Source organism: Diabrotica virgifera, chromosome 9 (assembly GCF_917563875.1).
Source record: "Diabrotica virgifera virgifera chromosome 9, PGI_DIABVI_V3a".
Lineage (NCBI taxonomy): Eukaryota > Metazoa > Arthropoda > Insecta > Coleoptera > Chrysomelidae > Diabrotica > Diabrotica virgifera.
Genome location: NC_065451.1, coordinates 93,774,069 through 93,797,717, shown reverse-complemented (window position 1 = coordinate 93,797,717; position 23,649 = coordinate 93,774,069). Strand labels below are relative to the sequence as shown.

Sequence of the window (23,649 nt, the reverse complement as noted above, 5' to 3'; positions counted from 1 at the left end):
TGTGGCCTAAGAAAGCGACTTCTTTTGTTAGAAATTCTGATTTGTCGAGTTGGACTTTAAGATTATTTTCTTGAAAGGTTTGGAAGATAGTTTTAATATGTATTAGATGTTCTTGAAGGGATTTGGAAAATATTATGACGTCATCCATGTATACGAAACAATATTTGTATAGAAAAGGTCGTAAAATATTGTCCATTAATTTAGAAAAGGTTGATGGGCTGTTTTTCAGACCAAATGGTAATCTAAGGAATTCAAAATGTCCATGGGGGACAGTAAAGGCAGTTTTTTCAATTGAAGAGGGGTGCATTTCAATTTGATGAAATCCTTGGGCAAGATCGAGTGTCGTGAAATAAGTAGCTTTACCTAGATTGTCGAGAATCTCGTCTATTCTCGGAAGTGGGTATTTATCTTCTATTGTGTTTTCGTTGAGTTTTCTATAATCTATAACCATTCTAAATTTTCGCTTTCCGGAAGCGTCTGCTTTTTTGGGGACTACCCATACTGGCGCAGAAAATGGGGATTTACTGGGGCGAATAATTTTATTTTCTAATAATTTATTTATTTGTCTAGTTATCTCTTCTTGCATACTTTTAGGATGTCTAAAACTACGTGCATAAATAGGGTTTTCGTCTTTTGTTCGTATTTCGTGTTTTATAGCTGAAGTGAAACTTAAGTTTGTTTTTTCATCATAAAAAATATCTTTATATTTATGACAAAGATTTAGAATTTTTTGCTTTTCTTCTTCGTTTAAATGTTGGGTGCGAATTTTATTTGGGTCAAAGTTCGACGGTAGGTTAGAATGCAAATCGTAATCATTGATGGGTTCTACTTGTATAGGATCAATTTGAATCGGTTCATCTAACGAAACGTTATTTAAAAATCCGTTTGTTACCGAATGAATTGACTCAGGTATTACTAAATTATTTAATTTCGTTTCAGGTAGTAATATTTCTCCGTTTAAAATACTTACTGGGATCTTATTAAATAGAGTTTGAAATGGTATACTTATTCTAAATAAATTAAATGTTAAATTTTTTGATTTATAATTTAATATCGCTTGAAATTTTTCTAAATCGTGATTTCCTAATAATATGTCAAAATCATGGCTCCAATCTGCAATACGTGCATCGATGAAGTCATTAATTTTAATTTCCTTAAGTAAATTTGTTTTTATGTTTAACAAGTGTTTAGTTGTCTGTTTCATGGAAGTTAAAGTGAAATCTATTTTATAAACATGTTGTGGATTAAAATATTTTGCGGCATTGGGCGTAATAATTGTATCCGATCCTCCAGTGTCGATTAATACCTTAAGTCGACTTTTTGGTAGGATGAAAAATGGAAGTTTTGGATAACTTCGTAGATTATTTAATACTACAGAGGAGGGGGGTGTTCGTCTAATGCGAGGTCGTGAAAATTTTGCTCGACGTATTCTGAAGGTTCATCAGACACTGAATTGTCTGTAAATTCTTCGTCTACATTATTATGTTGTGTATGCGGCTCGTTATAATAATCTGTTTCTACATTAAAATTTTGTGTTGAAATTGTCATAGGTCTCGTTTCCGTATTTATAGATTGCACACCACTCATAGGCGTAGGGGTATTAATTTGTTGGTGTCTTAGCATAGGGCTTCTATAAGGGGTTCTATTATTAGCGAAATTATTCCTATAATTATTAGAATTATTCGAAGTAAAAGCAGGTCTTGAATTATTCTGAGTGAAGACGGGTCTTGAATTGTTTTGATTAAAGACAGGTCTTACATTATGAAAATTTGGATTTTGTGGAATAAATTGATTTCTTTGGTTACTAAAATTAGAAATATTTTGTGCATAAGGTCTAAATTGATTATTACTAAAATTATTTGGGGCTCTAGCGTTAAAATTTGATTTGAACGCGGTTGGAAAAGAATTATTTGTTTTTGGTTTTTCCGTTTTTTGTTGGGATTTTAAGAAATTCATATAAGATACTTGATTTTTATGATTGTCTAAAGCTATACATTTTTGTAGGGCCTCGTCTAACGAATCTAACTGAAAGTGCGACAGGTGTTCGCAGTAAGGATTGTTAAGACCAGTACAAAAGGTTTTTAGTGCTAATTTTCTAAAGTAAGGGGTTTTAAAATTTAAATTTTCTGGAGTATTATGTAGCGATATATGCTGTAATAAATCGTTTAAATTATCTATGATTCGATGGTGATAGTCGTCATAACTTTCAGAAGCTTTTTGTACCGTTGTTGTTAATTGGGTAACAAGGATCTCTTCAGATCTCCTGTCGCCGTATTTCGTAAGTAAAGCTGGACGTACATCTGTCCAGTTAGTTTTATTGGAGTAATTTAGATAATCTCGTGGTTCACCTTTAATACGTGATAAAATGTGAGCGTTAATAATAAATTCTTGCGGTGCAGTAGTATTCTGTTGTTGCAAAAATATTAATAGATTATCTACGGATTTAATAAAAGTAGAAAGATTTTGTCCAGCAGTAAATTCTGGAAGCGTAACACAGAGGCTAGAAATGTCGGCATTGGTAATGGGCATTGTTCTTTCAGATCTACTAATAGGACTTCTGTCGCGAAAATTATTTGAAGGTGGCTGAGAGAGAATTGCGTTAATTTCTTCGACCGTATCAAAATATGTGCTCATAAGTGATAAGGAAAATGTAAAAAAGGAAAGACTTACAGTATGATGATCGCAGTTGATAACATCTGTTGTTCTTCTCTAACAGGTGGATACTCTGCTAAACAATTGAGATTGACCAGGAATTGCGGAAGATTCTGTGCAGACTATCCTGTTCGCAGCGCCAATGATGTTTTCTTGATCACAAAGCACTTTTTTAAAAAATTACTTTTATTTATTAATACAAAATAAAACTTTTACAACAAAATATTAACTTTGATACAATGAAAAGTAAATGATGACTAAAACATGAATGCCTGTTTACTAACTAAAATGTCTTTTTATAAGTTTACATTATCTTAATGATCGTGGTCCAAGTCCTCTTGATAAAGGGTTCAGTAGCGTGGTTATGGTAATATCTCTCTCTCTCTCTCTATATATATATATATATATATATATATATATATATATATATATATATATATATATATATATATATATATATATATATAGATAGATATAGATATATAAATTTGGTTATTGGGTTATGCAGCAAATGAAAAAGTGTACTCTTTTAAATTTCTTTAATCCGAGCTTTCGGTTAAGATTTTAACCATCATCAGGGTGCTACAAAGATATTTTTGGTGTAAGATAATATGAAAACATGTATAAAATTTTGTACTTACAAACTTATTGAGGATATTTCAAATATGGTGTAACTAAAATGAGAATCAAACTTAACATGGTCATGTAAATGCTTCAATGGAAAAAACGTAAAATAAAGTAGTAATTTAGTAAAATAAAAGTTAATTAATTTAGCACAACTTCAAAATCAATAAAAGATAAAATGACATTAGACATGACATGACATTATTTGAAATATCTTACAAAAATTTTTAATATAGATGAACAATTTATTGAAGGACCAATAGGGTCAATGATAAGAATTGAAATATTTTTAATTTTTATAAAATATTGTTAGCACTATAGAGGGATCGCAGTGATTGTGACTATAGGCCGACTATACTCAATTATTATAAAATTTAAATGATTAATTATTAATTAATTTATTTATTAATTAATTACTCAATTATTTACATGACCATGTTAAGTTTGATTCTCATTTTAGTTACACCATATTTGAAATATCCTCAATAAGTTTGTAAGTACAAAATTTTATACATGTTTTCATATTATCTTACACCAAAAATATCTTTGTAGCACCCTGATGATGGTTAAAATCTTAACCGAAAGCTCGGATTAAAGAAATTTAAAAGAGTACACTTTTTCATTTGCTGCATAACCCAATAACCAAATTTATATAATTACTGTCAGCAAAGACTCATTGTCTTCTTATATATATATATATATATATATATTGATGTGATCTTGATTATTGATATGAGATAATATTCTTATATGTCATTTAATTTAATCCATGCATTAATCATAATCTAATTAATTTACCAGATCACATATCAATGTTTTCAATCTCAGGGCGAATTATAAAATTAATTACTTACTCTCGTGGCTTCTAAGTATTTCTTAATGGTTCCTAATCGGGATAGGAAAGAAAAGAGTAAAATAATAACACATATGGGTTACAATTGTAATCAAAATATTGTTTATTTTATTTAACTGGCAATCACTGCTTAATATTTGCTATATCTTATTATTCTTAAACATAACATTTACACATGGGAATCTTATTTCCTTTTGGTTTCCAATTGAAAGTTTTTATTAACATTTAACTATTATGATTTATTAGCAACAATTCTATTTAAGTTTGATGAAGCTTTTCTGATATTATTGATTATGTTTCTTCAATTATAAATGTGGTATTTAATACGAAAAACCCATACATTCATGTCCAAACAAATGAGACTGACCTTTTTTTGGTGAACTGAGAATGTCTTCACACAAGACCCGTTTCCTGCTATCCTTGGCTGCAATCAAAACCTCGTCCTGGCTTCCAGTAATGTTCTCCTCTGAAACTAGCTCGTATAGCTCTCGTTTCCTGCTTCTGTCGTGATGCTGTGTTCTACCTTTTTCGAAACTGCAATCAGCTACCGGGAACTCTTGGCTCAAAAAGGTTCTTTTACTCTCAACCTGGCCTACCTCTCGTTCCACGATAGATACTCCACACTCACGGAACTACACCGGCTTTCTCACTCTCCGTACACTACCGTCTACTACTGGACTTCACTTCTCGACAGCTCAAAACATTCTGATCTCTATTTGTCATTCATTCCCCTACTTTCTAAATATCCCTTCCAGATTCACAAATCAAACTTCCACCACCAACTCTCATTCGCAGTATTCCTCAAAACCAATTTTTAATCTTTCTAAATATGCTTAATGGATTTCAAAAGAAAAATAGTTAATTCCCATTCTAAAATTACTTTCTACTAATTACAAAATTTAATGATCTATTATCTACTTCCACTAAATCTTATTTAGCATCGGCTAATGATCGAACCTTCCGCGAACAACGATAATGACCTATTATCGATTTCACTTGAGTTTTATTTTAAGTGCATTGTCCCGAGTTTCGTTTAATCACTTCTTAAAATTAAATATAACAATTTGTTGTATACAGGTTGTTCTAAATTTATATGCCCGTGGTTGAGAAAATTGAAAATATTTTATATTAAATTGAATTTTGTCTATAATTATCAAAATTTAATTTTCATATCAAATAGAAATATAACAAATCCCCGCCTTGTATTCGATAAAATTTATCTGCATTTTTAAATAAATTTTCTCGAGGCAAAACCAACTCCCTGTATATTTCCTTACTTTAATCTACGTCTTATATCCTAACTTACTATCTACTTCATGTATCTGTCTTTTATTCGTGATATTTGTATACATCGTGAATATTATAAATTCCTCGGATCTTTTCCGAGTTCCTGTGCCTCAACTCATAACTATTTATCCCATTTTCATTATTCACGATATACGGGCCTTCGAAAACAGGCATCAACTTTGCGCAAATGCCCCCAGGAAGATTTGATACTCGTAATGCCCTCACGAGTACTTTTTCACCCTTTTGGAAAGTCACTGGTCTTCTTTTTCTATTTTGTTCCTGTCTTTGGATATATTTTTCGTTGCTTCGCCGTAATCTTCTCTGTACGGTTTCAATCACCTGTTGATATTCTTTTGGCTCTTGGTCTTCCCATGGCCTTATCGGCAGTACACCCTTCATGACGTATTCTGGGGTCTCTTTTGTTACTGTGCTCGGAATTGTATTTAGATACCTTTCTATTTCCGCCATTTTCCTGTCCCAGTGGCGATGTTGACCATCTGTTGCAATGCGAAGAAATTTCGTCACTTCCTGTATGAATCGTTCCGAAGGATTACTCTGTGGATGCCTGATGCTGACAAAATTTGTCTCTATTCCTCGTTCTCGAAGTTGTCCCTTGAAACGATCATTTCGGAAATACGTTGCATTGTCCAGTAGAATCTTTTTTGGTGTTCCTACTATGGCTATAAAATTGTCGATTTTTCTTAATATTTCTTCCCCCTTTGTGGTGCGGCAACTATATAAGTTTACGTATTTTGAAAACACATCCACCATTACCAGAATATGTTTGTTCCTTTTAGTGGTCATAATTAGATCGCTTAACATATCTATTGCTACAATGTCTAGTTTGTTTCGGGCTTCAATATTTTTGGCAACATTTTGGTTTTTGAAATTCCGACTCTTATATTTTTGACATACATCGCACTTCTGGGTAATTTCCTTTGCAATGCGGTAATCCTGTCGGCTTATGTAATTTTCCCTAAAAACGAGCCAAACTTTTCTGCTACCGATATGCCCATTGTCCTCATGTAATTTCTTTATTATCTTTTCGGCCAATGTCTGTGTCACTAAATATAGTTCCTTTCCGTCTATTCTCTTAAAATATATGTTATTTTCTACTTCCGCTCTTCTTTTCTCTCTTTCCTCTAGGTCTTCCTGGTTTGTCCTTATCTCATTTAACGAATATATCCCTTCTTCTTGTATTAATCTATTTAGTCCCACCTGTAGTGTAATTGTTTCCTTTTTTCCGGTGTCCTCATCCCGTGTTAGAGCGTCGGCTATTATGTTGTCTTTTCCTTTTATATATCGGAACTCAAAATCATACTCCTGTAATAATAGAATGCCTCTATGTATTCTATTATTTACTAATCTATTCTTCATGATATGTACTAAAGCTGCATGGTCTGTTTCGATTGTGAATTTTGCTCCCAATAAGTAAAACCTCAATTTGTTTACGCAATATAGTACACTGGCCAACTCCAATTCTGTAACACTATATTTTCTCTCATGTTTTTTAGTCACTCGAGATATAAAACATATCGGTACTTCTTGGTCGTTTTGTATTTGAGACAAAACTCCTGCAAATTTTTGTATGGACGCATCAGTTCGGAGTATAAAAGGTAAATTGTAAATGGGGTGGTATATTTTCGTTCCTTTTGAGAATTCTCGTTTTAATGTTTCGAAAGCTTCCTCCTGTTCTTCTTTCCAATTCCATTTTATTCCTTTTTTAAGCAATTTTATCAGAGGGATTTCCTTTTGGCTCAAATCGGGAATCAGCTTTTTAAAATAATTTATCGTGCCAAGAAAACCTCTCAATGTTTTCAAATTCGTTGGTCTTGGGTATTCATCTATGAGCTTGACTCTGTCTTCGGCTAATCTTACTGTTTTGGTGTCCAATTGAAAACCCAAATAAATGACTTCTTTTTGAAAAAATTGACATTTTTCAATGTTTAATTTCAATCCCGCTGTGTCCAATTCTTTCAGAATTATTTCTATGTGTTCCAGATGACTCTGAGTATCTTGTGAAAAAATTAATAAATCATCGATATAATGAACTATGAAATCTTCATGGCGATTCAAAATGGTATGTAGAGCTCGGACGAGTGCAGCACAAGCACTCTGCAATCCAAATGGCACTACCTTAAACCGGTAGACAATACCATCAATAGAAAAAGCGGTGTAGTTTCTACACTTTTCAGCTAACGGTGTCAACCAAAAACTGTGTTTTAAGTCAATTTTCGAAAATATGTGTGACCCGGTGATTCTTCCAAAAATGGCCTCGATGTTTAAAGGTGATTCATATTGTGATACAGTGTGCTGGTTGATATTCCTGGCATCTAAACATAATCTCAATTCTCCATTGCTTTTCTTTACTATCACAATCGGGTTAACATACGGTGAATCACATCTTTCGATGATTTGATCTTCCAACATTTTATTTATTTCTTCTTTCACCTCTTGTCGATACTTGTATGGAATCGGGTAAGTCTTTGATCGAAAATTTCCCAAGTTTTTCACCTCAAATGAATGTTCGTACTTTTTAGCCACTCTGTTTTCCTCATTGATCAAATTTTCGTAGTTTCTTAACATCAACCGCAATTCTTTTTCTTTCCCTTCTCCACATATCAATTTTCTGTCTTTTTTTTCAGATTCTTCACACATGTTTACCGTGCATTCTGCATCCTCGTTTGCATATACCTCCTCTTCAAATACCACTGTTTCAATCATATTCTTTTCACTTTCATTTTTTAGCTTTATTTCTTCTTCTCCTGAGCTCGTCTCTTCTTTTGAGGAATCCCAGGTTTCCTTTGTTTCTGATACTCTCAAATTTTCTTCTTCTGGGCTCAACTCTTCTTTTGAGGAGCCACAGGTTTCATTTTCTTTTATCCTTTTCTGACTTTTTCTCCCTTTTCTTCTTTGTCCTTGCTTCGTTGCCAAATTCATTTCCACTGTTTGTTCTTTACCTGATTCGTCCGTATTTTGTTTCTCCTGTTCCTTGTCCTGTTCCTTTTCTTTTTCTTCTGTTAGTTTCATCGTATTATTTTTAAAATCTATCACTACATGTTTTTCTGCCAATTCGTCAACTCCTACTATCATGTCATGTGACATATTTGGCATTATTACACATTGTAGTGCATACATATTCTTACCCAGTCGTACCATTACTCGTATGCCTTCATTTATAGTTGCCAATGTCCGTTTGTTTGCGCCCACTAAATTTACCATAGGTATTTTGTAAATTAAATTTGTTAAGTTAACTTCTTCTATTAGTTTTCTGTTGACCAATGTTATTTCCGATCCAGTATCTACCATAATTTTAATTGGTGTCTCGTTGATAAATCCATCCACAAATTTTAAATTAATTCCATTTTTCTTTTCGTTGTTTCCTGCCAATTTAATAAACTCCTTGGGGTGACAAAAGATTCCTGTTTGTTTTTTTGTTTTTAGTGAGCGCCGTCGTGAAAAGACGCCGGTTGCTCATTGTTGTTTATATTTTCGTCATAATTTCTCTCTCCGTCATATTCTTCTGTCTGGGTATTATTTACCTCTCTTCTATTTTCTCTTGGTCTGTCGGATCTGTTTCGGTTTTCTCGATATCCCTGTTCATTTTGTCTACCATTATTTCTGTTTTCTTGATTTGAGCGTGTGGTGTTTCTATTCTGGTATTCTCGATTTCTGTCCTCATTCCATTGCCTATTTCTTTGTTCATAATTTCCTCTTCCGTTGTCTCTATTTTCGTTTTCCCTTCTGGGATTAAAATCTCGTCTTGTATAGTCCCTCCTATTTTGATTTCTATCTCTGTAATCTTGTGTTTCTCGGGGCCTGTAATCTTCTCGCGACTTTCTTGATTTTCTTTCTCTTAGACGTGATTCTCTTATTTGTAGGAATTGGCATAAACTATCTATGTCTTTGTAGTTTTGCAATGTGATATGGTCTTCCAGCGTTTCCTCGAAATGTCTTGCAATCAGTTCGACTAATTGTTCCGATGAGTAATTATATTGTAAATGTTTTGCATTATTGTAAATTTGCAAAGCATATGTCCTTTCTGATACACCCATCCTATCATTGTATTTCCCATTTTGCAATTCCTTGTTAATTTCCAATTGTTGGACTTTTCCCCAGAAATAATTCAAAAATTTTTGTTCAAATTGTTGCCAATTGCCGAATTCTTCTTCTTTGCTATCGAACCATAGGCTTGCTTCATATTTGAGATGGTTTCTGATAGTTTCTTTTGCTGTTTCGAAATTTCCGATGTGCTGTATTTTCTTTTTCAGGCTATTTATGAACGGCACTGGGTGTAATCTTCTTACATCCCCGCCAAACCTTATCTTCACGTCATCTGTGCTATGTATAACCATTTCTCTTCTTTCTCCGACATTCTGTTGCGTCCTGTTTTCGGTGACTTGTTTTTCTATTTCTGTGATTCTTTTTTCCACTTCTTCTCTGTCTACTTGAATAGCATTTTCTAACTTATTTTCCAAATTTTCTAGTTCCTTTTTCTGGCCATTCGTTAACTCCTCCATTTTGTTTTGAATTATCATTTCTTGTTCTTTCATGTGGTCCTTCATTCTAATTTCTTGTTCTTGCATGTGATCTTTAATTTTCATTTCTTGCTGTTCTATCTCGTTTTTCATTGTTGTCAAACATCCTTTTATTTCCTTTTCATACTTTTCTATGCGTTCCTCTATTTTCTTATTGTTCTCTTCTATTGCTTGTTTTGTTTCCTTTTGATTGTCATCCATTTTTTGATCCACTTTATCCATTTTCTTTGATGTTTCTTCCTGATTTTTATCCATTGTCCTTTTTGCTTCATCCATTGCTAGTTTTGTTTCCTCCTGATTTTTATCCATTGTCCTTTTTGCTTCATCCATTTTTTGTGACTGGAGTTGCATCAGTTGTAATAGTTTATCTATTCCTGATAATTCTTGCTGTTCTGATGCCATGATTGTCTTGTCTAAAATATCTTCTTGGTCTGAATGTTCTTTTTGTTTTTTGTTGTCCTTGCTTTGGCTTCTTGTCACAGACATTTGTTTTCAAGAAGTACTGTCCCCGCCAAATATGAAATTTTACTAGTATGTTACCAAGACGACTTTTTCTCACCCAAATATTATAAATTGTCAATAAATATATCAAATGTAAATATCGTAAAAATAAAATATTAAATCAGTTATGTAAATTTGTACCTAAAGAGATCTAAAATTTTATGTTATCAAATGTAAGTATCTCACTTTTTACCACAGGCATATAAATTTTCAAATACCGGCTTTACTCTTTCTATCCTTCAAATTTGCCACTAGAAATACTTTTCCATGCTTTCCACGTTGGACGACAGTTGATGTGATCTTGATTATTGATATGAGATAATATTCTTATATGTCATTTAATTTAATCCATGCATTAATCATAATCTAATTAATTTACCAGATCACATATCAATATGTTTTCAATCTCAGGGCGAATTATAAAATTAATTACTTACTCTCGTGGCTTCTAAGTATTTCTTAATGGTTCCTAATCGGGATAGGAAAGAAAAGAGTAAAATAATAACACATATGGGTTACAATTGTAATCAAAATATTGTTTATTTTATTTAACTTGCAATCACTGCTTAATATTTGCTATATCTTATTATTCTTAAACATAACATTTACACATGGGAATCTTATTTCCTTTTGGTTTCCAATTGAAAGTTTTTATTAACATTTAACTATTATGATTTATTAGCAACAATTCTATTTAAGTTTGATGAAGCTTTTCTGATATTATTGATTATGTTTCTTCAATTTTAAATGTGGTATTTAATACGAAAAACCCATACATTCATGTCCAAACAAATGAGACTGACCTTTTTTTGGTGAACTGAGAATGTCTTCACACAAGACCCGTTTCCTGCTATCCTTGGCTGCAATCAAAACCTCGTCCTGGCTTCCAGTAATGTTCTCCTCTGAAACTAGCTCGTATAGCTCTCGTTTCCTGCTTCTGTCGTGATGCTGTGTTCTACCTTTTTCGAAACTGCAATCAGCTACCGGGAACTCTTGGCTCAAAAAGGTTCTTTTACTCTCAACCTGGCCTACCTCTCGTTCCACGATAGATACTCCACACTCACGGAACTACACCGGCTTTCTCACTCTCCGTACACTACCGTCTACTACTGGACTTCACTTCTCGACAGCTCAAAACATTCTGATCTCTATTTGTCATTCATTCCCCTACTTTCTAAATATCCCTTCCAGATTCACAAATCAAACTTCCACCACCAACTCTCATTCGCAGTATTCCTCAAAACCAATTTTTAATCTTTCTAAATATGCTTAATGGATTTCAAAAGAAAAATAGTTAATTCCCATTCTAAAATTACTTTCTACTAATTACAAAATTTAATGATCTATTATCTACTTCCACTAAGTCTTATTTAGCATCGGCTAATGATCGAACCTTCCGCGAACAACGATAATGACCTATTATCGATTTCACTTGAGTTTTATTTTAAGCGCATTGTCCCGAGTTTCGTTTAATCACTTCTTAAAATTAAATATAACAATTTGTTGTATACAGGTTGTTCTAAATTTATATGCCCGTGGTTGAGAAAATTGAAAATATTTTATGAATTTTGTCTATAATTATCAAAATTTAATTTTCATATCAAATAGAAATATAACAATATATATATATATATATATATATATATATATATATATATATATATATAACGCAGTTATAGATATATTACAAGATTTTATATATATATATATATATATATATATATATATATATATATATATATATATAAAGATCTAAGTTATTGGTTTACCGACCAAACGTAACTAAATCAAACAAATGAAATAGAGAATGTGGAAAAATCCCCTTACCACCATTTCAGGTTGGGAAAAATTTCTTGAATAGAATCAAAGATATAAACACCTGTTCTTAGAAATGTGTTTCGCCCTCTTCAACCTCTCTGGGCTTATCAATAAAGATGAGAGGTTGAATATCTTTAGACACATTCCATCAAAAAAACAACATTCGAGATACATTCGAGAACATATATTATATATATATATATATATATATATATATATATATATATATATATATATATATATATATATATCTATACCTATGATGGGTATGTGGCCGTTTTTTCTGTTTTTTACTGTTTGGTGTTGTACGGAGGACAAAGCAGTTAACATTTGCAATCAAAAATCACTTTTATATTCATAAGATCCACATGATTACACCTCGAATGTGGCGGTACTTTTTTACTTATTGACGTAAAAAAAGAGTTTTGTACTGCTTTTTCTTACAAGATCTCTTTTTTTTATTTTAGCATTAGCTCCGATGATGACGTTTATGTCGAAAGCGCTCAGCTAAAGAAATAAATTATTTACACACTTTGACATACTACATTTTCATTTCCTTACGAATTATAATGATTACAAGTTGCGTGATCGAACGTTCAAAAATACTAAGACTCGTTAGATGTGCTTACATGGGTATTTATACCCTCCGATAGGAAAGGTCCTTTTGTTCTAGAATATGGAAATGTTTCTTTAAGACGCGAAGAATTCGTCGTTGCACAATATGTTATAATTAGGAAAGTTCTGATGGAAGTGGCTACTTAACTGCGTGTGGCCGGTGGAGATGCGGTTAAAGCCAACGGTGGTACCGCTGTTGGAACAGATCAAACAGGAAATAAGAAGTCCAACTGTTTGGTAAATACTTATTTTGCTGTATAGGCAAATATAATTAATTATATTTTTATTTTTAGGAATCATGCATTAAATCCTATGGAAATGCTATTAATCACTTTGCGGTATTTTGCTACTGGTAGTTTTCTGGTAGTAATGGGAGACTTTGGTGGTATTCATAAAAGTACAACAAGCAAAGTAATATTTAAGGTAGGTAATACTTTTAAAAAATGTTTATAAGTTTTATTACTATATAAATTACAGCTAACAAGAGCTATTGCTATTTTACGCAACAAATACTTGCAGTTTCCACATACTGCAGATGAAATAATCAATATACAAGTGGGTTTTTTAACATAGCCAAATTTCCTAGGGTTATTGGCCTTTAGACTGCACCTATGTTAAAATAATTTCTCAGGTTTGATTAAATACTTATATTTGTTATAAATATAATTAAAATGTATTTTTGTAGGAGACGAGCAGACATTTTTCGAAATAGAAAAAATTTATTTTCCATTAATATTCAAACAATTTACGACGAAAATTTAAAAATCAGAAATATTGCGGCAATGTGGCCAGGGTCTGTCAGAATGGAAATGAAAATAGCTGTCCCAAATCGGAAAAACAGATACGGTAAAAGGAAGGAAAGAAAGAAAAATTTTATTTTTATTTATTTGTTACATTTTTTTTAGTTTGTGGCTGCTGCTCTCCTCGTAATATGCTCTTCTTTCAGATATTTCACTTGGAGGTCATGCAATCCTTCTTTCTCTTGTTATCGGCCATTAGTGCTTGCTTCTTCACCCTGTACAGTTCTAATTTGGCATCAGCCATGTCCTTCTGAGACGTTCTCTGTAGGTTTAGAAGCGTCCGCAGAGGCTCCGTCTATGTCCTTCACATACCTAGTGTTGTAGGGTGATGTGCTACTCTTCGACATCACGGTAGGCTAGCTGGAAAACTCAAAAAAGACAAAATAGGGAAATTCTCTATATATACAGAAATTGACTACCCCAGGAGTTGGGAGTCATAACCCAAAGCCTAATTTCCCCTATACGAGAGTAACGTTGCCTCTCGATGCACAAGATAAGGCTGAATGTAAGAGAAGTCACCTACTTCACTTGTAATTCAGTACAGTTCTTATTCCATGAGACAACGTAACTACAGTTGAGTCCCTGAATCTTTACCCGTGCGTCATCATTTAAAGCATACGAAATAAGTCGATGATAAGTCGGAAATTGAAATTTACTAAACGCAACAGCAAGTGAGAGTAAGTGACTTGCTGTTGCGTTTAGTAAATTTCAATTTCCGACTTATTGACTTATTTCGTATGCCTTAAGTGATGACGCACGGGTAAAGATTCGCGGACTCAACTGTAAATAAGGAAAAATTAGGATTTTTGGCAAAATGATGGAAAATGTTCAGTAAAAGTTCGTACGTATATGGATATGAAAATATAAATATATAGAACGATAATATAAACCTAGAAACAGAGAATAAAAATAGCATCAAAAATATAGAGTAAAATAGTATAGAAGTCGGAGACTCTAGAAAATAAAACGAGTTAAATTTCGATGTATGTTATTTATTTATTTATTTATTTATTATTCAAACAAACTATTAGTTTTTTTACATGAATAAATATTACTTATATACATAGTTTCAAAGTACAGAGTATACATTCATCAGTAATTAATTAAAGAAAAGTAAACATCAATAAAAAAAAACAAATATATAGCTATTATGAAGAACTGTAGAGTATGAACATCATCAACGGTAGTGAAAGCTGTAAATTTATTAGATGGACAAATTAATAATTCCAGTTACTATTTTCAATCGAAACTTAGCAGGAGAATCAGCCCAATTTAAATTGAATAATTCATTAAAGTGGTTTGCCAACCGGAACATGGTTACAAGAGGTGATCTATTGGTCGAAAAAACTTGAGGTATGTGAAACATAGGGCTAGAGCGCATTCTTATGGCTGGTACGTTACATTTAACCAATTCAAGCAATTCGGTAGAATTAATTTTATTATTAATGATCTTGTATAAAAAAGTCAATACAGAGATTTGCCTCCTATTCTCTAGCGATAAAATTTTAAATTCTTTTCTTAGGCTTGATGTTCTAACAGTATGATAATCAGGATACCTACGGAATTTTCTTAAATAAAGGGACCTCAAAAATTTATTTTGTATTTTTTCTAAGCGCTCTAAATTAGTTTGATACTCTGTGTACCACACCTGTAACCCAAATTCTAATTTGCTCCTTACTAGAGAATAATATAATATTTTGAGCGTATTTATGTTAGTAAAGTTATTTGACTGTCTTATTATATAACCCAATGTTCTATTTACAGATTTTGCGATATTTTTAATGTGGTTACTAAATGATAACGTACTATCGTACGTTATCCCTAAATCTGTTTTTTCTGAGTCCCGCTGTAGACTTTGTTTATTCATTAGGTAATCGAATAAGCACGGATTTTTTTTCGCGTTATTGACAATACAGAACATTTATTTATATTAAAATGCAATTTATTTTGACAACTCCATTCATACACCTTGTTTATGTCTTTCTGTAACATGACACAATCTCTAACTGTTTCAACCCGCCTGTACAATTTCAGATCATCTGCAAACATTTGATACATAGAATATTTAAATACCTTAGGTAAAGCATTTATAAAGAGTAGAAACAGTAGTGGCCCTAGGTTGGATCCTTGCGGAACCCCGAATTCATTTCATATTTTCCAGATGTATTCCCATTGTGTTTAACTACTATGCCTCTATTTTCTAAGCAATTTTTTATTAATGTAAGAAAGTTTATTGATAGTCCGTATCTGCTTAGTTTTTTTAACATAATATCATGATCCACTTTATCAAAAGCTTTTTTGAAATCCGTGTATATTACATCAAGTTGAGATTTACGTTCAATAGTTTCTAATGCATCGTTAGTAAAAAGGAATAGATTGGTATTACTTAATTTGTTGGCAACAAAGCCGTGTTGATGTGGTACTATAAAATTTTCAACATAACGATACAGTTTACAATAAATTATTTGTTCCAACAATTTAGCTGGAGAGCACATAATTGATATAGGCCTATAATTTTCAACGTTCATTTTATTCCCGGATTTAAATATGGGTGAGACAAGTCCCGTTTTCCACATTGAAGGAAATACATTAGTTGATAATATAAGGTTGTAAATATGTAGTAAGGGCTGTCGCACCCACTCACCACACGCTTTGAGCATAAAAGCAGGTATTCTGTCAGTTCCCGCAGATTTCTTAAGTTTTAATTTATTTATCGCATTATTGAAATCAGTCTCATCAACTGAGTCTAAAATAAAAGTATCATTTGTTATATCTATATCTCTATTAAAATTTAAATTATAAGAAGGTTTCTCCTCTGCGTATACTGATGCAAGAAATGTTGCAAAACTTTCGGCAGTCCGTTCTTCCGGTATATCTTGTCCGTTGTAATAATATTTATCACTGTTAGACGTCTTTTTATTATTTCTAATATAATTCCAAAAATTATTTACATCAACACTTATCTCATTTTCTATTTTATTTATATATTCTTTTTTTTTTCGTCTTAATTAATTTACTTACCTCTTTTCTACATTCTATATATTTGTTTTTGTAATGATCAGATATATTTTTTAATTTTCTGTATCTGTCTTTTTCTTTTAGCGCCCTATTTATGTCAGGTGTAAACCAAACCGGTCTTAATTTCGTATTTTTATGAAAAACATTTTTTGGAACGCACTCGTCAACAACCCTATTCCAGCTATCATAAAAATTTAGTACAGCCTTGTCTACATCAAATTTTTCTTCCAATACCGCATCCCAATTCATGTCCCTAACACGTTCACTAAAGGTTAAAAAATCAGCTTTTTTATAATTTAGTCTAGTTACAATTTCCGTATTCTTTGGTGTAATGCTTCTTTCTATATTTATATTAATCTCAAGCGAGGGATGATATATATCTTCATTAACAAAAGGCAAAAAGTCCCTATTTACTACAATATTTCTAAAATTATTTTCAGATAATATTACCAAGTCCAACGTTCTGTCCTGAAAGTTTTTAATGTTATTATATAATACATACCCATTAAAATCCATAAATTCTTGAAAAATTTTTAAAATATTATTGGATACGTCTAAGTTATATACAGTGCCCGTGATGGCTTTTATATTAAAATCTCCGAAAATATACGTATTATCAGAATCTGTTAGATTATTCTGTAAAAATACAAAAACCGCTTCGTATACATGTGATGGGCTTCCCGAGGGAATATATAGAGCACAGAAGTTATATTTGTTTTGACCAATTTTCATTTCAATAATAAGCGCTTCAAACGATGTATTATTTCTAATTATTTTCATTATTTTATGTTGATTTTTTACTGCGAAAAATACTCCGCCTCCGGTGTTTTTATTTGTAAATACTAAGTCCCTATCACACCTTACCAGTTTATATGTGGCCAGATCTATTATTTCCCCATCATGCACTCCCGCCTGCAACCATGTTTCAATCGCGATCACAATATCAAAGTCGGCAGCCATAGAGTTTCTATAAAAGTCAGTACATTTGGTGTTCAACCCTCTACAGTTCTGAAAGTAGACATTAAGGTACTGTGACACACCTATTATATAACATGTAAGCCCCCTATTGCAAAAATAAAATAAAAACGAAAATAAACATTGTTAGGCAATTATCCAGTAGAAAATAGTTCACAAACATAATTATTGTATCAAATTTAATCAACGCCCTGTAAAAATAATTTCATTATACAAATTCTACAAAAAAAGTTTACAAATATTTATAAAACCATATCATTTGATGACCCACACGTGTGTAATGGTTTTTTCGAAAAAAATAAAATAAAAAGAAATAAAATTTATACATTCTAACAAAAATTTGAGCACTAATTGGATTGACAAAACAAAAGCACTAAGTTATCTTTAATGATATAGCCATTATTCTCACTTGTTTAGATATTATTGAAGTCTTTAAGCATAAAGACATAATAGTTATTGTATCGAACCGGCTATAGTGTTCTAATGTCCTACTAACTGTACGAACCGGCTGTTTCTAGGTATTATGCACATTAAAGGTTCTAATGTCTTACATAAGAAAAAAGTCATTACCTTATGGCTACGGCTTCCGAAGTCTCAGTAAGTACACGCATCGATTGAAGTCCCCTGCGATAAGACACCACCTTTAGCATCCGTCACTTATTGTTAAAATTCTACACTCTAGATTAGACTATTGCTTTTAAAGTTTTACGCACTACCGGCAACTTCGGAAATTGTTAGTACGGTATGGCGCGACCCCGTATTTTTCTCCTTTTATCACCATTGAAAAATATGCACTTTTTCCGCAAAGAATTAACCGGTTTACCCGTAACTTAAAAATTGCTCCTCGTTTCCTCCTTTCCCTTACGACTGTTATTCGATCACTGCCCCAAACCAAAAACTAAAATAATTCTTCGAATCTGTTCCTATATTATTAAAAGTTTTTAACATCGAACAAGAAGAAATCAACTCATTAATTTTTATCACCCCGAAAAAAGGTTCTCCCATCTGTTTTTTCGCTTGTTAGAAAATTTTACTATCAGTACCAGACGAAGAGGTATCGGATTACGCGTAAGGGATTTCGAAAACCCAACAATAACATATTGACTTGACGGCCATAAAACCATAGACGTTACATCACTCCCCCCCCCCCCACATAAAAAGATTGCCACAAGTGTAATCCTTTTCAATTCTCTATACCATATCTAAGGGGTTTTCGCCTCTCTCGCTGAGGTCGCCCCCCTTGATAACTCAGGTTCCTCCGCCGTTGCCTCGTTAATTATGTCTAGGATCTCATTATCACTCGAACTTTCTCTTACTTCTGCCGCTACCATCTGCTCCTCTTCACTGTTGGTGTCCGTCAGCTGCTGTAAGTCCTGCAGTTCTTCACTAAGACCGGAGTCATCAGTCCAGAACTCACTTTCGTTAATTCCATCGGAGTTTGGAGTATATCGCTGTGGAGGCCTTCTCGTTCTTGGGGATTTCATTCTCGCTTCGCCTGGAACGTCTCCAATATCTGCCGTACCCTTTACGTCATTGACGTTCCCTTCTGGTTCTCTTGCATAACCCCATACATTTCTTCATCATCACTTTCGTCGTCGTCGGTCGTTCTGAGTCTCTCTTCTACTCCATCGTCTATTATTCGCGGAAGAGATAACGTAAGTTTTGCTTGTATGCCGGTTTGTTCTTCCGATACGTAGGTTTGAGTCTTACCGTCGCCCTTATCCACCACATAGTTCACAGGTCCACGTTTCTCTACGATCTTGTATGGCCCACTCCATGGCTTGAAAAATTTTCTGACTCCACTGGTCACGATCGGATTTTGAATATATACATAATCACTCTCCTTTAAATTTCTCTCGTGCCTTCCCCGATTCGTTTTCTCGGCATTAGTTTGTTCTAGTTTCCGCGTTTGTTCTGCTGCTAATATATAAGCCTCGTCCAGTCGTCTTCCAGTTCGGCTGGGTAGCTTAACTCTTCTCCATCATCTATTCTCGGTCCCACGTCACAATCAAATGGAATATTTACTTCCTTCCCAAAGGTTAACCAATTTGGGGTGAAGCCCGTAGTATTATGTTTCGAACTCCGGTAAGCCATTAGCGCCAGTCCTATATGTTCATCCCAGTCCCGTGCCTTACTGTTTACATAATGCTTCACCATTCCAATAAGTGTTCGGTGCAATCGTTCCACCAGTTCATTTACTTGGGGCCAATACGCTGTGGTTTGAATCTTCTTGATTCCCAATAGTCTACAAACTTCTTTCATTAGCCCCGAAACAAAATTTGTCCCTTGATCCGTTAGTAACCGCTCCGGCGCTCCATGTCGAAGGAAGGCTTCGTTCACAAAAACACGCGTCACAGTTTCGGCCGATAAGTCTTTTATTGGTATCGCCTCAGCATATCGGGTAAAGTGGTCTACGTACGTCAAGAGATATTACCTCTCCGCGTTTGTGGCAAAGGACCCACTATATCCATTACTACCATTTCGCGAGGTCTAGACGTATGGTATGGTTCACAGATGGTCCGTCCACATTCTCTACAGTCCTCAACATGCTTTCTGACGTCCTTTTGCATGTTTTCCCAATAAAACTGCGACTCCTCCCGCTGAAGTGTCCGCTTTAATACCCGATTCCTCATTTCTACGGGTACTACGACTCGCCACCTACCGTCAGTCACTTTGTATAGTACGCCGTCTAAATCCTTCCAATATTCCTCGCTCCCACTGTTGACATAACGCTGGCACTCGATAGTTCTTTTGATCCACTCCCGATTTATTCAGTAATCTTCATCGCGCCTAACATTTGCTACAGCTCTACTTAAAGCGTCCGCGTTTACGTGTCTCTTTCCTGGCTTATACATTACCTCATACTCATACTCGGCCAGTTTCATTTGCCATCTCACTAGTCTAGACGACGGATTTGGCTTTTAGTATAGTTTCGCTCCAGGCTGGCAGGTGGACCCTACTTTTTAGTACCACTTCAGCTGGCTCCCAATTTTTCTGACAGACTCCGCCGCAAATTGCTCTTATTCGCCGATCCTTTGGTGCCCGCTGAATCTCGCCATCTATTACTTTAAAATACTCTCCTTCATCCATATGATCTCCCTGAATCTGAGTCCTCTGCAAACACACAAATTCGTCTCCCTTGTCCCTTCCATTCTCCCATGTTTCTTTGAAATATTCCCGTACAAACGCGACATGTTTCTTTTGGTTCTTTCTATGCTCGTTGTTTAGGTGAGAACTTATTTTTTTGAAATAATTCCGTACAAACTCGACATGTTTCTTCTGGTTCTCTCTATGCTCTTCGCTTTGGTGCGAAATAATGGGGATATTTTTCTCCTCTGCCTCAAATAACTTACAAGGCGATTCTTCAATTCTATTCCACCACGTATCCCACTTTCATCAGCTGTACGCTTTATCGTCTTCTTTCGTTCCCTATTCGTCTTGCTTTTGCTCGCTGTACGCTGCTGTGCATTTTCTTCCATCACTCCTTTGATTACTTCCCAATATTTATCACGCATTACATATTCTGTCAACGCTTGCATCTTATAGCATCTCTTGTCGGGTTGCAAGACCTCTCGAATCCTTTCTGCTAACTTAATGTTTCCCTTCAGGTTAAAATGGAATCCCTGCCTGGTATAATCGCTTCTCCTTGTGCCGCTGTATATATCGACCAGATCAACATTCACATGTATCTGCATAACCATTAACAAGTCCAAATTATGCTGACGGATCTCTTCTACAACAGTAGATCCTGATACTACGTCGAATCGTTTCGGTAGATTACAGAGAATAATCCTAGGTTTTTCTGTCTTCACAAATAACCTCGCTCTTGCATCATTCGCTTGCTCTTGTTGTTTCCGCCGAATATCGTTGGTACCCGTTAGCAAAACGAGACAATCATTAGTTCCAAGTGTACTCGCCCGTTGCTGTATCCCATTAATAATGTCTACGGTACCATGACCTGGCCACACCATTTCCTCGATATCCCACTCATCTCCAATCCATCGCTGAAGAAGTGGTTTCAGGAAGCGTCCATGACTATCCGCTGCTATCACTAATGTTCGTCGGGCAGAAGTTTCTTTACGGTTATCCCCCTTACCGTCCTTTCCTAGCTTTTCCATTGTTGTCTCCACATGATACTCCTTGATTTCGTTTCGCTGAAAATCAAATGTTATTCTTCTCCTTTAACCTCCCAGTATCTCGTGGGTGACTTTCCGTATAACAGGTAATATGGCCTCCTTCGCCCGCAATTCATTTCTATTAACGTCGATTACCAGTCCAAGTCGTTTCATCAGATCGAGTCCCAATATACCTTCTGTTCCACAGTCCACATCGACTATCCATACCTCATGCTTTGCTGAAATATCACCGATGGTTATGTTTAGCTTCTGCTTACCCTGGATGCGTTGACATACCCCGTAAGTGAGGATTCGGGCTAGCTTCAATACACCGAATATTGGCTTTAGAGATATAAAAGAATAGATTTGATAATGAAATGATAGTAACAAGGAAGAAAATGAGACCTGTTAATACAAAAACTAATACAACTAGGTAAGACCACTGGAGATAGATCGAGATAAGAGGGACGATAAAGAGAGAAGGAAATGGGCGCCAACTCAACAAAAAGGTTGAGATTTTTTGAAGTCAAAAATTACAGGAAATAAATGACACTAGATATGATCACCTGAAATACAAAAAAATCACTAAATATTAACCTTGTCTTGCTATATTATATACTGGTAATAGGCTGAGATAAAAATCAAAAATGCTAATGACAAATATATTGATAATAAATACTAAGTCACATAAAATAATTATATACACTGCGCGTCATAGAAAATGGGTAATATTTGAGGTTGAGTATCCCCTAAACCTGTTGTCCGATTTAAGTGATTTTTTGAATATATTATAGCTTTGTTCTTTGTCAATATCTCTGTAATAATATTTTTGCTAAACAGGTAAATTTTCATTGTATACCGGGTGTACGAATCAAACTGTGTTTTTTTCTCAAAGTTCGCAACACCCTGTGGAATATCCTAGCATTTATAAAATACTGAAATTAAAACTCAACTATAGAATCAGGTTTTCTCAACATTTTGTTTTTTGATTCATTCGCTTATGTTGGATAAGACAAAAGTTAGGTACTTTAACAATTAGCCATGCCCTTTTTCAGTACAGGGTGTTTCTAATCAAGTGCGACAAACTTTAAGGGGTAATTCTGCATTAAAAAATAATGACAGTTTGCTTTATAATCGTATGTCCGCAAATGCTTCGTTTGTGAGATACGGGATGTAGAATTTTTTCTTACAAACTGACGATTTATTTATTACTTTAAAACCGGTTGAGATATGCAAATGAAATTTGGTGGGTTTTAAGACGTAGTTATTGCACATTTTGTAACATACAATTAAGAATTTCATATTTACCATTGGCGTGCATACGGGTAATAGGATTGGTCATATTAACCATATGCACGCCAATAGTGAATATAAAACTCTTGATTGCAAGTCAAACAATTTGCAATAACTATCTCTTAAAACCTACCAAATTTCATTTGCATATCTCAACCGGTTTTAGGGCAATAAAATAAATCGTCAGTTTGTAAAAAAAACTTAACATCCCGTATCTCGTAAACGAAGCATTTGCGGACATAAGTTTATAAAGCAAACGATCATTATTTTTTCATGCAGAATTACCCCTTAAAGTTTGTCGCACTTATTTACAAACAACCTATACTGATGAAGAACATGACTATACTTCGTCCAATGCTTGTGTAGCTTGTGACATGATACCAACACGAAATATTTAGGCGGTAGGTGTGCTCTTCTTTAGAATCAAAATGATTCTAAACAAGAACACACCTACCACCTAAATATCTCGTGTTGGTATCATGTCACAAGCTATGAAGCGGATGACGTGCAACGGTAAGTAAATTGGACGAAGTATAGTTGTTAAAGTACGTAACTTTTGT

The 23,649-nt window shown here is 34.0% G+C and overlaps 1 protein-coding gene across 1 annotated transcript; it reads right to left on the bottom strand.

Annotated features, from left to right (window-relative positions):
• Nucleotides 1–1,371: 1,371 nt before the first annotated feature.
• LOC126891127 (putative uncharacterized protein DDB_G0279653) lies at nucleotides 1,372–2,529 on the bottom strand. Its single transcript, XM_050660308.1, has 2 exons — nucleotides 1,759–2,529; nucleotides 1,372–1,710 (listed from the first exon to the last, which is right to left on the bottom strand). Exons 1-2 carry the CDS (start codon nucleotides 2,527–2,529, stop codon nucleotides 1,372–1,374), a joined length of 1,110 nt encoding a protein of 369 aa, XP_050516265.1.
• Nucleotides 2,530–23,649: the final 21,120 nt, after the last annotated feature.

Coding starts and splice junctions, on each gene's coding strand:
- LOC126891127 (XM_050660308.1), bottom strand. CDS start 2,529: ATGCCCATTACCAATGCCGACATTTCTAGCCTCTGTGTTACGCTTCCA. Junction 1,711..1,758: donor AAAATCCAAATTTTCATAAT/GTAAGACCTGTC, acceptor GTCTTCACTCAG/AATAATTCAAGACCTGCTTT.